General features: G+C 45.7%; 1 protein-coding gene across 5 annotated transcripts in view; it reads right to left on the reverse strand.

Annotated features, from left to right (window-relative positions):
• The window catches only part of SMYD3 (SET and MYND domain containing 3), a 634743-nt gene that overhangs the window by 290494 nt on the left and 326493 nt on the right, over positions 1-17756 (reverse strand). The window contains exons 2-3 of one of the 5 annotated variants that reach the window (XM_089777377.1): positions 13819-13857; positions 11616-11721 (exon numbers count right to left, since the gene is read on the reverse strand). The exons of the other annotated variants lie outside the window; for them this stretch is intronic. Coding sequence (XP_089633503.1) covers positions 11616-11660 — 45 coding nt within the window. The 5' untranslated portion in view covers positions 11661-11721; positions 13819-13857. The remainder of the gene's footprint in view (positions 1-11615; positions 11722-13818; positions 13858-17756) is intronic. 5 annotated transcript variants of the gene reach the window in all.

The raw sequence follows: 17756 nt of genomic DNA on the forward strand, positions 1-17756 counted from the left end.
TCATTACCATAGTGTCAAGGAGTCTAGTCATGGACCATAAGTCCACAGTGCTAAGCGCGGCACAAATAGGGTTGCCAGATGGTCTCCCAAAAAATACCAAACACACAGGCTATTACCAAGAGCCACCAAGCTGGGAACAAAGGGGGAGGCAGCAGAGTCTGCTCTGCAAAGCAGCCACCTGCTACCCAAAGCAGAGAGAGGCAGACCCCAGGGCAACACAATGGCAGGGTGGGGGCGACCATGGGTAGGAAGGTGACTCCCCCATAGCCAGGTCTTTGGGTGTCCCAGTGGGAAGAAACAGAAATTCCTTCCCAGTCAGTTTTGGCTGAGAGCCCATGGAAAGCGCCTAAAAGCAACTACAGAACACCTGCGGGCTTCTCTCCTGGACTACGGCACCACAACGCACTTGAACAGCACTCAGGCGCAGGGACAGGGCTTCTCCTCCTCCCCAAGGTGTCACACATTCTCAGATGCAATCAGCTGAGGGCTCCCAGCATCGATTGCGCCCTGCCTCCCAGCCTAGGACTCCCTCTGGAAGGTGGGGCCGCGATCAGTGCTGGGAGCCTGTGGTTGCATGCAGATGCCGGGCGAGGGAATGGCTGGGATTCCCAGCCACTCCTCCTGCCCCCGCCAGGCTTTTGCACGCTACCACAAGCTCCCAGTGCCGATCGCAGCCCCGCCTCCCAGCCTCTCCCGCCACCCCCACCAGGCTTCCATCCAACGCCCAGCCGGAAAAACAGAAAATACTGGACATTGCACATGTAGAATTCCGGACACCTGGCAACACTAGGCACAAATACAGACCAAAAGGTGTCCCTGACTATGGGGAATGGACTGCTGTAGTGTCCTCTTCATGGCCCATCACAGCTGGGGGCTGCATGGGGTTTCCCTCAACAGCCGGGCACCTTGAGGGGGGATACCCCACTGACTGTCACATAGACGGGCAGTGGGCCTGGACAGCTGCTGGGTTCCCCCAACTAGGGCAGGGGCTGGGAGCTGGAGGAATGGGAGGATGGCTGCGAGCTCCAGCCCCAGGCAGAAAATGTCATAGTACTCAATAGACATCACAGAATCTGTGACTTCCTTGAGCTCTGTGACAGAATTGTAGCCTTATTTATAAATGTAAAAAAATTGCATGAGCCTCGGCATCTCTTTTATTACAAATTAAGGATTGGATTGATTAGCTGCCAGTGATTACTACAATATGAGCGACTGCATCCCCCTGGCATTACTAATTTGAGCATTAGCATCACTTGAGCAGTCAAGTTTCAACTCACCCACCTGGTTGTAGGTCTATACTTCCGGACTGGGTACACAGACCTGTGCTAGCAGGGCTCAAGCTAGCAAGCTAAAAACAGCAGTCTAGATATTGCAGCTCTGGTTCTGATGCCCAAAGCTTGTGAGCCTGAACTGCAATGTTAATGCTGCTGGTTTTGGGGTGCTAGCACATGTCTGTCTCCCCTAGATGGGAGGCTTGATCCCAGCTGCAACATGGTCCTACCCTGACAGGAGAGCTAAACTGAGTTTAAAGCACCACTTAACTTGAGCTAGAGATTTGTGTGTGTAGATGGGAGACTAGTTATGGATCAAACAAGTTAAAACGTGAGCTAACTGTGCTGTGAAGAGACACCTTCCATCTCAGACTAAGGTATCACCCAAATAATAACTCAATGAACAGTATGTTGAACATGCGTATGACATCATATTTTATAGCCCTCCCCAAAAAATAATGCATCTAAAACCATGGTGTCCGACCACTTCTGAAGAAGTAGCCACTATAGTGTCCACTGCTAAAGTGAACTAGCCACACTCAACTGGCCAAATAGCCACATGTGCGTAGCGGCTAGCGTGTTGGACACCCCGGCTCTAAAACAAAACATAACATTGATACCTGAGCACAGCATATTTCTGAGACAGCAATGTCTGCAAAAGAGCAGTAGAGCAAATCCTTCCATATTTCTTTTTTACAGAAGGAACAAATATAATGAACTGAAAATATGTATCAGAATCTCATTAAGCATAAGCTGTGAACCAAAGTCATTACAAAACTAAAGTAAGTTCAAGTCAATTAGCGCAAGCTTTTTCTAGATTTTATGGAAGTAATCTAGTCATCCAAAAAGATTGCTGATGTTCTGAGCTAAAAGAGATACTTAGGTCCGCAATAAAGATAGCAGTACTTATCAACTCTTCTCAATCTAGGCGAGGACTTGAGAGCATGAGTTCTTAGTGGGGAAGTCAGACAACCAAATAGAAATACTTTGTCCAGTGGCCTTACTAAAGAATTCCCTTCATTTTCATCTCTAGTCTGCTATACAGATCTCTATACAAACTATTAATTCTCTGTTACACAGACAGATACACTCCTCTATACACTCACTTGTTTTGAGTCAAGGAAAGTATCATCTTTGCTGGAGAAGAGCCCCAGTCTTTGTGAGTGTTTCATCATACCTGCAAGAGTTGGACCACATCACTAACGCCCTGCAAGTCCAGGGATACCTGCTGTATAGCCACGGGTTTCCACATCCGTGGATATGGATGTGGATATCCATGTCTCATTTTTGCAGATATAGATGTGGATACAACCTTCGTATCCACATGTAAGGGGACTGTTACCCCTTACTAAAACTCTGTGGGAGTTTTTTGGTTTACCAGCTTCAGAAGGGGAAGGGTTCATGAGACTGACAGACCCCAGAGACAATGGAAAGCAGTCAACACTCCAGCTCAGCCTGACTGACAGGTTGTAAGTGGGGATTGTTCTGGCTCTCTCTCTGAGCAAACAGGGAGCTGAAAGAGCAGAGCGAGCTGTGTGCAGGAGAGGACCGGCAAAGACAGAGATCTGAAAGAGGAGTACAAGAAGAAGTCTAGCAGCGACAGAACCAGACACAGACAGGCCAAGCAGTGCAGACCCTGTGTTGAGCAGCAGACTGGCAGTGCTCAGAAAGCCAAAAGGAACAGAGAAGCAACACAGGGAGCTGGAACTGGCCAAGCAGCATAGCCTGCAGCTGGATGTGGTGAGCTACTGGGACCTGCAAAGTGTGGGGAAAGGCTCTGGACTGGGAGAGGGGTCTGGCCACTTAGAGACTGAGGCTGTGTGGTCACTGCCAGTGCAAGCGTGTCCAGCCTGCAGCCCCTTGCAGCACATCCAGGGCTTCTAAGGAAGAGACTGTGAACTGTCCTTACACTCTGCAGACTGCTGTGTTGATGTCCCTGTGCTACAGAGCAGGGCTGTGTGTTCTCATTTAACCATTCTCATTGTTTCTTATTCTATTCTCTTTAATCAGTTGATGTTTAATAAATTGTATTTGCTTTGAACCTTATGAAGTGATCACTGGGCCAAGAAGGCCTGCAGTGTAAAGAGAGCACCTCGGAGTGGGGACACCCTAACTCCTGCCCCTAGTGACTACAAGGTCAGGGATTAAGCCCCAGGAAACCTGGGCCCAGCCTTGTTGGGGTTTCAAGGGCTCTGCTACTCAGGAGAGTGGAGGGGGAGCCCTCAGGATCAGGGAGCCGTGGGGGTAAAGGAAGTGGGAGCGGGGACTCAGATCCTTTCGCTGGTTCATTTCACCGGGGTGTATAGAAGCCAGGAAAGTTCCCCACAATAGCGGGACCATTCCCCCGCTTACATAATTGGCGTCACGAACAGGATCCCATTCAAAGGGTCCACCCCATTGGTTTATTTGTTGAGTTCTGGTAGCACCAGCCAGGCCTGGTCGAGAGCACTACCATGGCTGGAATTGAAGAACTACAGACCCAGGTTGCTGAACTTCAGCGCAGATTATCAGACCAAAGTGAGGCATTACAGCAAGCTAGAGCTGAGCATAAAGAAGCCTTATCACTGGTCAAGGCAGTTATAGACCAACAGGCAGCAGAAGCTAAGAAACCCCCTACTATTTATGTCCCACGGGAGCGGAAGGTTGCAGAGTTTAGTGGCTTTCCAACTAGGCCAGGAGACATTACGGTAGAGGAGTGGGTGAAATCTGTGAAGGCAGCTCTGCATGTGCTAAGAATACCAGAAGAAGATCATGTGGATTTCATAGAAGAGCACCTCAAGGGCCAGGCCAAGGCCACAGTAAAGTTTATGGCAATGGCAGACAAGAAAGATGTGAAAAAGGTATTTGAACTCCTTCTAGAAGTGTATGGAGACATGGTACCTATTGGAACCCGGCTAAAGGAGTTCTTTGAGCGAAAGCAGGAGCCTGGTGAAACTATCCGGGCATATGCCTATGAACTCCAGGAGAGAATGAGCAAAGTGGAGCGGCGAGACCCTCAACGAGTTTCAGACGCAGATATGGCGCTGAAAGAACAGATGGTGTTTGGGCTCCGGGATGACTCCCTCCGCCGTGAAATGAAGAGAAGGTTGAAGGAAGAGCCTGGGAAGAAGTTCCCTGAACTCATGCAGGCTGCTATTATGTGGTCAGAAGAAGAGGAAGCTCCTTTGGAAGAGACCGCCAAGCCTAACTCCCGAACACGGAGTGGGGGCCTAGTCAGTGCAACTACTGGGGAAAAGGCCCTGCCCCAAACACAGTTAACATTGGAAAGTTTAAGTGAAGCTATCCAAAAACTGGCAGTCCAGCAGGGGGAGATGCTGAAAGTAATGACTGAGGTGGTGAAAGAAAAATCCACCTCCACCACTACTAGGCCAAAATACTTCAGAACCCCAGGGTCCCGAGGACCTCCACTAAAGGATGAGCTGGGAAGGTACATTTGTTACACTTGTGAAAAGCCAGGGCATACTAGCCGAGATTGTCCCCTGATGAGGGGACTGGAATCCCGAGCGTCTGGAATCCAAGAGACACCAAGACCGAGTAGCACATCAGGGGAAGGCCAAGCGGGGACAGAAGGGTTCCTACGGCTGTCCCTCGGAAAAGGGCAGCATGCCAGCAGTAAGGAAAAGGACCCTGATGATGCTAGTGCATTTGATGACTTCTGTGGTCGAGCTTTTGGGGACTGCTTGACAGTGGAAATAACCATAGCAGGGGTGAGGACCCGCTGTTTGATAGACACTGGCTCAGAAGTCACCACTATTTCTGAATCATATTTCCAAAACTACTTAAAAGAGAGAGATCTGACCATGCATAATACCCGGTTTGTACAGCTAACAGCAGCTAATGGACTAGCTATCCCTGTTGTGGGGTGCCTTGAAGCTGATGTAGGGTATATGGGTCGGATAATCCCGGGAAAATGCATCTTTATCCTAAAGGATCCAGCTTCGGAAAAGACTTTGATGGGGAACAGAGTACCAGGAATTCTTGGGATGAATATAATAAGAGAGCTGAAAGAATTACTATTAGTGGGGGAAGGAACCCAAGAAATGAACCGGCATGGGGAGCCTAGGATGAAGGCTGCATTGAAGCGGGTACTGGCCCGAGTGGAGAGACAAGGATGTTTTCCAGGTCCCACAGGACAGATTGGCTATGTTAAGGTGGCAGGGAGACAGAAGGTAGTTATACCTCCCTGGAGTGAGAAGATTGTTGATGGACGCTGCCAGGTGCTAAGCGGATTCGATGGATACCGGGTGCTTGTTGAGCCAACACGAGGGGCCAGTCTACCTCATGGACTACTGGTCGCAAACGTACTTGCTAATGCCAGCAAGGGAAAAGTGCCAGTCAGGCTGCTAAACTCAAGTAAGAAGGCCATAAAGTTGTACCCCCGCACTAGAGTGGCAGAGGTACACAGACCCGAAGAAGTAGTACCCCCAGGAGGAGTGGTCCTGGAAGAAAAGGGAGATGAGCTGCTAGTGACAAGGTTGGAGAAGGGAGCACAGGTTACCACACCTCAAGAGGCACCTGATGGAGAGTTACTCATTCCAGTCCAAGTGGATCTCCAACAGCTAACCCCTATGCAGGCTGGCCATTTACGGGCACTACTGGAGAAACATCAAGAGGTCTTTTCCAGGGATGACCGAGACTTTGGTTACACCACCACAGTGACACACCGAATACCCACTGGAGATGCTGTTCCAATAAAACAGAGACACCGGCGGATTTCACCACAAGTGTTCCAGGAGGTAAAAAGGCACATCCTGGACCTAGTGGCTCAAGGTGTCCTTAAAGAAAGCCACAGCCCCTGGGCATCGCCTGCAGTGATTGTAATAAAAAAAGATGGTGGGGTGCGATTCTGCTGTGATTACAGGAAATTGAATGAAGTAACACACAAGGATGCTTACCCGCTACCCCGGGTGGAAGAGTCCCTGGATGCATTAGGAAGTGCCAGAGTGTTTTCAACTCTTGATTTGACTTCTGGCTATTTCCAGGTTGCAATGGAAGAACAGGACCAGGAAAAGACAGCAGTGACAACTCCGTTTGGGCTGTTTGAATGGACGCGTATGCCATTCGGCTTGTGCAATGCACCTGCTACGTTCCAGAGACTAATGGAAGGGGTGTTGGGAGATTACATCCTAGACACTTTGCTAATATACCTGGATGATGTTATTGTGTTTTCCAAAGATTTTGAGAGTCATATAGAAAAACTGGATGTAGTCTTCACACGGCTGAAGGAACATGGGTTGAAGCTGAAGCCAAGCAAGTGCTGCCTCTTACGTGAGAAAGTCAAATTTTTGGGCCATGTGATTTCGAAGGATGGAATCCAGGTAGATGAGGAGAAGACCAGGGCTCTGGAAAACTGGCCAGTCCCGAAGAATGCCAAACAAGTGCGACAAGCTCTGGGTTTCATGAGCTATTATAGACGATTTGTTCCAAAGTTCGCACACATTGCTGCACCACTATATGGATTGGTGGGCCAACCAACTGAAAGGAAAAAAAGGGACCAATGCTTTGTATGGGATGATGCCTGTCAGGCAGCTTTTGATGAACTAAGACACCGGCTGATGACACCACCTGTGCTTGCATATCCTGACTTTAGCCTGCCATTTATGGTGACAACAGATGGAAGCCTACATGGCCTGGGTGCAGTGCTCAGCCAGAAACAGGAGGGGGTTGAGCGTGTGATCGCATATGCAAGCCGAGGGCTGAGGAGGTCAGAAAGAAATGACAAAAACTACAGTGCTTTTAAGCTAGAATTGCTGGCCTTGAAGTGGGCTATTACTGAAAAATTTAAGGATTATCTAATGTACTCTAAATTCACTGTAATCTCAGACCACAATCCTCTCCGATACCTGTCCACTGCTAACTTAGGTGCGATTGAACACCGGTGGGTGGCCCAACTTGCTGAGTTCACTTTTGAAGTACAGTATAAACCTGGAAGACAGAATATCAGTGCTGACACCCTGTCTAGATTGCCTTTGGAAGAGGAATTAGAAGAGGGTGAAGACCTTGAAAAGGACTTTCTGGTCATTCCTGCAGACGTTGTGCGGGCCTGTTTGTGGCTAGAGGTTCCGAAGCCAGAGGGTGAAGTGATGGTAAAAGAGGTATCACAAAACCTGGTAGAAGGTGAGGATGCAATAATCTCAGGGTATTCGTGGGAAGAAATTTGTACCCTGCAAAAAGAAGGGGACCTTGGGCCAGTCTTAGAGGCAGTCATGAACCGGATGAGGCCAGACCGGAGCTTTGGGGCCAAATACCCTCAGTCTAAGAAGCTGACCAGACAGTGGGAGCGACTTAGGTTGCACCGTGGAGTGCTGTTCCGTGTAATCTGTCATCCTCGTGATGGCGAAGAAGTGTGGCAGTTAGTGGTGCCAGTGTCACTTCGCCGACAAGTTTATGAAGCCAGGCATGACCATGGAGGGCATTTTGGAGACAGAAGCACTCTTGAGGTGATGAGGAAGAACTATTACTGGCCTACAATGGCTAGTGATGTAACAGCATGGATCCGTCAGTGTAAGCGGTGTGCCCTAGCCAAGGATGTGTTTCCGCCCACTCGGGCCCCTTTGACCTGCACCAATGTGACTGCCCCAATGGAGGTCTTAGCAATGGACTACACTCGGCTAGAGAAATCTTCAGAGGGGTTTGAGAACGTACTGGTTCTCACAGATATGTTTACCCGATTCACTGTTGCAGTTCCAACTAGAAACCAGACAGCGCAGACAACGGCTGAAGCCCTCCTAAAACACTGGTTTATGTATTATGGTTGTCCAGCACGGTTACACTCAGACCAGGGGAGGAATTTCGTGTCAGGGGTGATATCAGCATTGTGTAAACTGTATGGCATAGCCAAAAGCCGAACAACACCATATCACCCACAAGGAAATGCTCAGTGTGAGAGGTTTAACCGGACAATGCATGACATGCTCAGAACACTCCCACCGGAAAAGAAACGAGCCTGGCAGGAGCATCTCCCTGAGCTGGTGATGGCCTATAATAGTCACATCCATTCGTCGACAGGGTATTCTCCTTTTTATCTCGTTTGCTAGAGATCCCAGGTTGCCATTGGATATTCTGGACAGAGAGGGCCCTGAGGAAGATGATGTGACCAATCTGGATGACTGGGTCAAAAGTCACCATGACAGGCTGAAGAGAGCCTGTGAAGTTGCTCTCAGTACGTCTAAACAGGCAGCCCAAAGCAGGAAGAGGACTTATGATCGCAAGTCCAGGGGGGCTCTCATCAGGCCTGGTGATCGTGTACTAGTTCGTAATCATAGACACCGGGGGCGTAATAAAATACAGGACAAATGGGAGTCGAGTCCTCACATTGTAGTTGCTCATAACAATCCTGACCTACCAGTTTACACCATTCGACCTGAACGCGGAGGTCAGGAGAGAACAGTTCATAGAGACCAGCTAAAACATTGCACCTTTAGTTCAGTCAGGAATCCTAGGAGGCGTAGATCAGGACGGCCTGAAGAGACTGAAAGGAGTTGGGGAATGGTTCTAGTCCCACAAACTGAATACCAAAGGGAACAGAGGGTAGCAACCCCAGTCCATAACGAGGATGACCAGATCCCTCAGGCTGAACCAGTATTACCCGAAGACAGGGAAATAGAAAATATGGGTAATGAACCACCTGTTGTAAGAAGGTCCCAGAGAACTAATAAGGGTGTATTGCCTGTTAAACTTAGAGATGATTATGTTATTGGTCCTATGTAATGGCTTAATGAGTGTCCGCATGTCCAGTAGAAATAAGATGTTAAGTATGTGAAATGTTTTTGTTAATTGTTAATGTTTTTTATATGGTGTGAATTTTGTGGCTGTGGTAGAATTCTAGCAAGGGGGAATGTAAGGGGACTGTTACCCCTTACTAAAACTCTGTGGGAGTTTTTTGGTTTACCAGCTTCAGAAGGGGAAGGGTTCATGAGACTGACAGACCCCAGAGACAATGGAAAGCAGTCAACACTCCAGCTCAGCCTGACTGACAGGTTGTAAGTGGGGATTGTTCTGGCTCTCTCTCTGAGCAAACAGGGAGCTGAAAGAGCAGAGCGAGCTGTGTGCAGGAGAGGACCGGCAAAGACAGAGATCTGAAAGAGGAGTACAAGAAGAAGTCCAGCAGCGACAGAACCAGACACAGACAGGCCAAGCAGTGCAGACCCTGTGTTGAGCAGCAGACTGGCAGTGCTCAGAAAGCCAAAAGGAACAGAGAAGCAACACAGGGAGCTGGAACTGGCCAAGCAGCATAGCCTGCAGCTGGATGTGGTGAGCTACTGGGACCTGCAAAGTGTGGGGAAAGGCTCTGGACTGGGAGAGGGGTCTGGCCACTTAGAGACTGAGGCTGTGTGGTCACTGCCAGTGCAAGCGTGTCCAGCCTGCAGCCCCTTGCAGCACATCCAGGGCTTCTAAGGAAGAGACTGTGAACTGTCCTTACACTCTGCAGACTGCTGTGTTGATGTCCCTGTGCTACAGAGCAGGGCTGTGTGTTCTCATTTAACCATTCTCATTGTTTCTTATTCTATTCTCTTTAATCAGTTGATGTTTAATAAATTGTATTTGCTTTGAACCTTATGAAGTGATCACTGGGCCAAGAAGGCCTGCAGTGTAAAGAGAGCACCTCGGAGTGGGGACACCCTAACTCCTGCCCCTAGTGACTACAAGGTCAGGGATTAAGCCCCAGGAAACCTGGGCCCAGCCTTGTTGGGGTTTCAAGGGCTCTGCTACTCAGGAGAGTGGAGGGGGAGCCCTCAGGATCAGGGAAGCCGTGGGGTAAAGGAAGTGGGAGCGGGGACTCAGATCCTTTCGCTGGTTCATTTCACCGGGGTGTATAGAAGCCAGGAAAGTTCCCCACAATAGCGGGACCATTCCCCCGCTTACACACACAGGGCTCTACACATCACTCACTCCTAACAATGCTCCTTATACGGTCCACAGAAGGCCCTTCAATATGTAGCAAGGCAGTGTCTGGGGGCTGAAGAATGAAATTGCCTTTTTAATTAATTAGATCTACCAGTGTGATGTTATGTAACTTCATGAAAAGCAGCCCAATTTTTATGAATGGGATTTTATAAATGAAGCAGTATTAACCACTGTTGGATTAATTTGTTAGGAGTCTGTTAAGAATTGCCTTTGAAGAATCCGTTATTGTAACTCCTTTTTAATACATTGGGGTCACTTTAGTTACAGATTGTAACAAACTCCATTTAAAACTGTTACTACATTGTATCTGCAGTGTCTACATACTGTAACTGAAACCCCATTTCAAATTTTGTACTGACAAACTCTGTTTAAAGTTAGGTGTGTGTTTCTGTCATCTCATTTAAAAGTGTGAATGTGGTTGTGTGTGTAATGGGATCAGTCCCTGAAACCAGTCTGCTGGTGACCAGCTGCCAGTACCACCTTGATTGCTGAAGAACAATGTGGGCAAGCCCCACAAAAGAACCCACCCATGAAAGAGACACACAAAAGCCCCATCAAGAAAAAGATCAAAGTTGCATCTGCTCTTAACTGATGACTCGTGGCCACACAATCCCCTGGGCAGTGGGACAGGACAGGATCTATGGACTAAAATATATATAAAGAGAAGGGTGTAAAACTATAGGATTGGGTCTTCTGGTTTTATGATCATCCCTCACTAGCGTCAGTGTGCACTGACATGACCCTTCTTGTGTCTAGACCATCTGACTAGTAGACTAGCATGAGCAACTGAGGCTAATAATTTTATCCCATCTGTAAAACTGCATGAGAGTGAGCATGTGTGATGGATAAATTTAGTACATAGGGACAGTAAATGAATTCTGCATTCACACTAAACACACCCTTAGCCCCCAAACAAGATTCAGCTAGTTCTATTTCTCTAAGTTCAACATGGCTCTCACCCTGATCTACAGCAAGACTTGATGTTACAACTGAAAAACTTTCAGGAACCTTTCCCCAAATTCATACTCCCCAAGTTGAGAATGAATTCTAAAATCAGAGCACAATTTCTCATTTGTTCTCACTCTCCCTGCTAATCTTTGTTTAAATCCCACTGCAAAATCTAACTTGCTTTACTTACACACACACACACACACACACACACACACACACACAGAGAGAGAGAGAGAAAATATTTGGGAAGAAACCTGTAGCTGACCCAAGGGTCCAAACCACCTGAAAATAGGCAGAAGCAGACCACAAAAAGTCACAAAGGACTGGCAGTGCTAGTGTCAAAAACCTCTGGTAGAGGTCACATTGCAATCACCTATCCATCAAAACAATAAAAATAACACATCACATATTAAATCAATTAAATCACTATTCTGGCAAACAAATTTGAGAGACAAGAACTAGAAACAAACTAGATCATAAACTTACAGATGTTGTCCAAGCTATGAAAAAGATAGAAGAAAGCACCACCATGATTTGAGAGGACTGAGTTGTCTAATCAGCTGACCAGGAACCATAGGAGAAAACAATGAACCTGAAAAATAATAAAATAAAATGCAGTGATTTTGAGGCATTTAAATACACAAAATAACATCCCTATAAAGCACTAGAGGGGCCCTCCATGGTGCTGGGACCACAAGGGGCAACAGATTATGTGCAGTAGTTTGGAAAATTACAAACCTTTTGGGTACATCTAGAAGCACTACATGCCTCTGGAAAGACTGAGAGTTGAGGAGAAGGGAGAGAAGATAACTTATAATAGACTTTTAATTTATCAAGATTCCTTGGCCAATATTCAGAAAAGAGATACAGAACCTACATAGGTGAAACAAGCACTATATACTGGACATCAATTTTATTTTAGGACATTCTACTGTTATACAGGATCTTCTATCAAGTCAGAGCACAATAGAACCAGAGGAGATTGTGAGAAATTTCGCAGAGGCCAAAAGTGGTGTAATTCTTCTAAATGTTGGAAAGATACCATGATGCCTGTCCGACACTATCTTGTACAGGCAGTCCCTGGGTTACATACAAGATAGGGACTGTAGGTTTGTTCTTAAGTTGAATCTGTATGTAAGTCAGAACTGGCGTCCAGATTCAGCCGCTGCTGAAACTGACCAGCAGCTGACTACAGGAAGCCCGAGGCAGAGTTGCTATGTCCCGGGCTTCCTGGAATCAGCCGCTGATCAGTTTCAACAGGCTGAATCTGTACGCCAGTTCCGACTTACATACAGATTCAATTTAAGAATCCCAGGCGTCCCCAAGTCAGCTGCTGCTGAAACTGATCAGCAGATGATTCCAGGAAGCCCGGGGCAGAGCAACTCTGCCTCGGGATTCCTGTAGTCAGCGCTGGTCGGTTTCAGCAGTGGCTGACTTGAGGACGCCTGGGGCAGAGCAGCTGGGGTGCTGCTGGGTTGGTCCAGTAGCGCCGCTCCTCGGCGCTACTGGACCAACCCAGCAGCACCCCAGCTGCTCTGCCCCAGGCGTCCTGATTCAGCCGCTGCTGAAACTGACCAGCAGCGGCTGAATCAGGACGCCTGGGGCAGAGCAGCTGGGGTGCTGCCGGGTTGGTCCAGTAGCGCCCAGAGCAGCGCTGGGGGACCAACCGGCAGCACCCCAGCTGCTCCACCACAGGTGTCCGGAGAAAAGCCTGGTCTGCTGGGGGGTGGACGTACTAGCTGCGCCCCTCCCCCCGCCCAGCAGACCAGGGACGCGGACGGCGGACCGAGATGCACCGCAGTCCCGCCACCCGGGTCCTCCGCGGCTTTGCTCCGCGTCTCCCTGATCTGCTGGTCTGCTGGAGACCAGCAGACCAGGGAGACGCGGAGCAAACCCCGTTTGTAACTGCGGATCCGACATAAGTCGGATCCGCGTAACTCGGGGACTGCCTGTACTACAATTACAAGTAACCTCTAACATTACTGTGGGAAAAGGCAACTGAGAGGGAAAAGAAGTCTCATTTGTTGTCTTGGTGTACAATTTCACTGTCTCCTAGAGATGGGTGAAAATTTTCTGCCAATTAATTTATCAAAAAAAGTTTTGTGTGGAATTCAACAAATAGTTTCCACTGACTCAAAAATGAAAACCACAATTTCACAAACATCAACAAGGTCTGGTCTGACATTGTCAAAAGAAAATGTTTTGACTTTGTTTCAAAACAATGTTTTGGTTTGAAATTTAATTAGCTTTAAAAAAAAAGATACTCCAACCTTAATGAAAAAAATTTTTAAAAAATGTTTCTAGTCAAATGAAACATTTACTTCCACCTGAAACATATATATATTTATTTTGTGTTTCAGTGAGAAAAAGCAAAACATGTCTATTTTGATTGGAAACAAACAGGTTGGCTTTTTTGGCTCATCCACCAAACTGAAAACAAAAAAATCAAATTTTCAATCAACTCTATTATTTCCTCTGCCTCCTTGGCGTGTTCCCTTTATTTGTGTGGTGAGTCTTTTATGCAGAACTGGAGGAGGGTGGAATCTTTGAAAAGTAAGAAATGTGGTTATAAATGTACAACAACTTAGGTATAGGTGCAGCATCTGAAACCATTTTTTAGTGACTAGATTGATGATGCCTCTTTAAAGACATAAAATTCATTTTTTTTTAATATACAGGATATACTTACCAACAGTGGGCTGACAAAGAGGATGAAAACGTCACTTACCTACAAAGAAAGCAAAAAGTTAACTGCATGTTGCATTACATAATATACAGGAGCAAATGCAGTTTCTGTCATTTGATTACATACGTCTTTTTTTAAAACATATGCAGTATAAAAAATTCCACATGCTCAGAATGGCATGCAACGATGGAGCAACCTAGTTCTTAACACAAAAAGAACATGATCAATTACCAGGCCCTGGGTTGAGTACCATAATGGAATGTACAGAGCCTTCACTGTCCCATGGGAGACCCTCATAGACATGATTTACATTGCCCCTAAAAAAGAGTCAGGGGCCCTACAAAGCAAACAGCAGGATGAAGAGTTTGAGATGAAACTCCAGGTTGGGTTCAGGCCTGGGTTTCTCAAATCCCATCTGGTCATATCCCTGGAACAGAGGGTAACTGTGCAAACCTTAGGTTTCTTACTTTCACTCAGGGCTATGAAGGGCTGGGGGAAAGCCGACAGGTGCGGAAGAGCACATGAATTGGACAGAGACATCTATTAGGGGAGGTTCTATTAATAGAGATGCTCTATGTTCTAGTCAGGGGGAGAGGATGGAGGTATGGATCGGATCCGATGAGACACAATCAAATAAAAAAGATTCTAACACATCAGGAAATGGCAGACAGATAAATAGTAATAAATTATTAAAGTGCTTGTACACAAATGCTAGAAGTCTAAATAGTAAAATGGGTCAACTAGAGTGCCTAGTTTTAAAGGAGGATACTGGTATAACAGGCATCATGGAAACTTGGTGGAATGAGGACAGTCAATGGGACACAGTCATCCCAGGGTACAAAATATATCGGAAGTACAGAACAGGTCATGCTGGTCAGGGAGTGGCACTATACATCAAAGAAAATGTAGAATCAAATGAAGTAAAAATCTTAAATGAGCCAAAGTGTTCCATAGAATCTCTATGGATAGTAATTCCATGATCCAATAATAAGAATATAGCAGTAAGGATATATTATCAACCACCTGATCAGGACAGTGACTATGGAATGCTAAGGGAGATTAGAGAGGCTATCAAATTTAAAAAACTCAATAATAGTGAGGGATTTCAACTATCCCCATATTGACTGGGTACACATCACCTCAGGATGTGATGCAGCAATAACATTTCTTGCTACCTTAAATGCCTGCTTCTTGGAGCAGCTGGCTCTGGAACTCACAAGAGGAGAGGCTATTCTTGATTTAGTCCTAAGTGGAGCGCAGGATCTGGTTCAAGAGGTAAATATAACTGGACCACTTGGAAATAGTGACCATAATGTAATAAAATATAACATCCCTGTGGTGGGAAAAACACCTCACCAGCCCATCACTGTGGCATTTAATTTCAGAAAAGGGAACTACACAAAAATGAGGAAGTTAGTTAAACAGAAATTAAAAGGGATAGTGACAAAAGTAAAATCTCTGCAAGTTGCATGGAAACTTTTCAAAGACACCATAATAGAGGCCCAACTTAAATGTATCCCCAAAATTAAAAAAAACACAGTAAAAGAACCAAAAAAGTGCCACCGTGGCTTAACAAACAAGTAAAGGAACCAGTGACACATAAAAAGATATCTTTTAAAAAGTGGAAGTCAAAACCTAGTGAAGAAAATAGAAAGGACCGTAAACTTTGTCAATATAAGAGTAAAAATATAAGAAGAAAATCCAAAAAAGGAGTTTGAGGAATACCTAGTCAAAAACTCAAAAAGTAATAGGAAAATGTTTTTTAAGTACATCAGAAGCAGGAAGCCAGCTAAACAACCAGTGGGGCCCTTAGACAATCGAGATGCTAAAGGAGTACTCAAAGATGATGAAGTCATAGCAAAGAAGCTAAATGAATTCTTTGCTTCAGTCTTCACAGCTGAGGATACTGGGGAGATTCCTAAACCTGACACATTCTTTCTAGGTGACAAATCTGAGGAATTGTCACAGATTGAGCAGGTTTTCAAACAAATTGATAAACTTAATAGTAACAAGTCACCGGGACCAGATGGTATTCACCTAAGAGTTCTGAAACAACACAAAAGGGAAATTGCAGAACTATTAACTGTGGTTTGTAACCTATCCTTTAAATCAGTTTCTGTACCTAATGATTGGAAGATGGCTAATGTGATGCCAATATTTTAAAAGGGCTCTAGAGGTGATCCTGGCAATTACAGACCAGAAAGTCTTGTCGGTATTGGGCAAATTAGTTGAAACTATAGTAAAGAATAAAGTTGTCAGACACATGGATGAATATAATTTGTTGGGGGAAAGTCAACATGGTTTCTGTAAATGGAAATCAATGGCTATTAGCCAGGATGGATAGAAATGGTAGCTCTAACCTTTGTTTCTTTGGAGGTGGGGGACAGGGGAGAGATCACGTGAGGATTACCTGTTGTGATTCCTCTCTCTGGGGCATCTTGTATTGGCCACTGTTGGCAGACATGATACTGTACTAGACGGAAATTTGGTCTGACCCAGTATAGCTGTTCTTACGTTCTTATTTAGAGCCGTAAAGGGCTGAGACCCTTTTCAGAGACGAGAGTAAGGAGCCTGCCCAGAAAGGCAGGACTGCAAGCCCTGGAGACACAAGAGCCACCCTGTTCAGGTTGTATGCTTTGGCCTGTAAAGACTGATCAGCTGCATGAAGAGAATGGCAAAAGAATTTTATTTTGGCTGTAAAAAATACTTGTAAATGAACCTGAGACCCTAGAGATGGTTTCTTTGCTTAACTTTTCTTTCTTAGCCTGTGTCTCCTGCAAAGTTTGATTCTTGCTTAGCAGATGCTGGTCTTCCTTGTGCAGTAATAGAAGGGTATCTGCATTCTGACTCTCACAATAAAACCATAAAGAGGTAGAACAGCTGGAACCTGGTATCAGCATAAAATAATTTAAATGATTTGTCCCTACTGCTTTCTAATACATATGAAGAGAATTTTGGTATTAGAACTTAAAAAAAAAAAAGATCATTTCCTAATCTTAGATCTATATAGGAAACATCAGATTTCAGAAAGCTCCCAAGATCATCTCCTCCGACGCAGAAAACATCCAACACTAAAGACGAGAGAAGAAACTAAAATACCTAGCAATTGCATCAGGCAGGTGTATCAGAACGGGAGGGTTTTCACACCAAGAGACCTCACTTCCCAATGACAGGCCTTGAGAACAGATTAATTTTTACTCTCAAGATCCTGGGTCAGCCAGACTTTATCCTCAAAACTAAAGGAATACTGTAAGAAGAGAGCAGGTATCTGGATATTTATTACTGGTCTCTGTATCTTTAGAGAAGTGGATACTAATTACTTTACAGCACTCTGTTCTAAAACATTTCCCAGTAGAAACAAAATTTGATGCTTGCTTCAAGAACTTACAGACAGAGATCAGACTTAATGTAATGAAGGGGGTAGCAAAACATTAAGCAGGGAACTGGAAGAGGAAGAATGACCAGTACAATTATGGGGGTGTTTGGTGAAAGCTAGTGCGTGACCGAGTGAAGCAAAAATACATTGTTTTCATTAAAAAAAATGTGTGTCTTTGTTGACGCAAGTTTTGTAGGCACTGGAGATAGCTCTCAAAGAGATTTGACAGAGCAGTTACCTTACAAAGCAGGATCTTGACCCTGCAAACACACGCACATGCTTCCCATTGTGCACTGTTAGTAGCAGTCTCTGACAATGTGTCAAGTGAAGCATATGTGCAATTCTTTGCAGCTCTGGGGCCCAGAGAGAGGTTGTAGTTTGTGTAGAAAAACAGTCCAGAGGCAGTTGTGGGAGAAGCAAACAATTGGAGCATCAACAGTTCTCAGTGATCTCTCTTTTAAATGCACAATTATTGTAATAAATAGGAGAAGTACTACCCTTTTCTGGTCATCCCAGTCATTCAGTTAATTAAATTGTCTGTAAGGGTTAAATCCAGAGACAGTGA

This window comes from Pelodiscus sinensis, chromosome 3 (assembly GCF_052426305.1).
Source record: "Pelodiscus sinensis isolate ZL-2025 chromosome 3, ASM5242630v1, whole genome shotgun sequence".
In the NCBI taxonomy this organism is placed as follows: Eukaryota; Metazoa; Chordata; order Testudines; family Trionychidae; genus Pelodiscus; species Pelodiscus sinensis.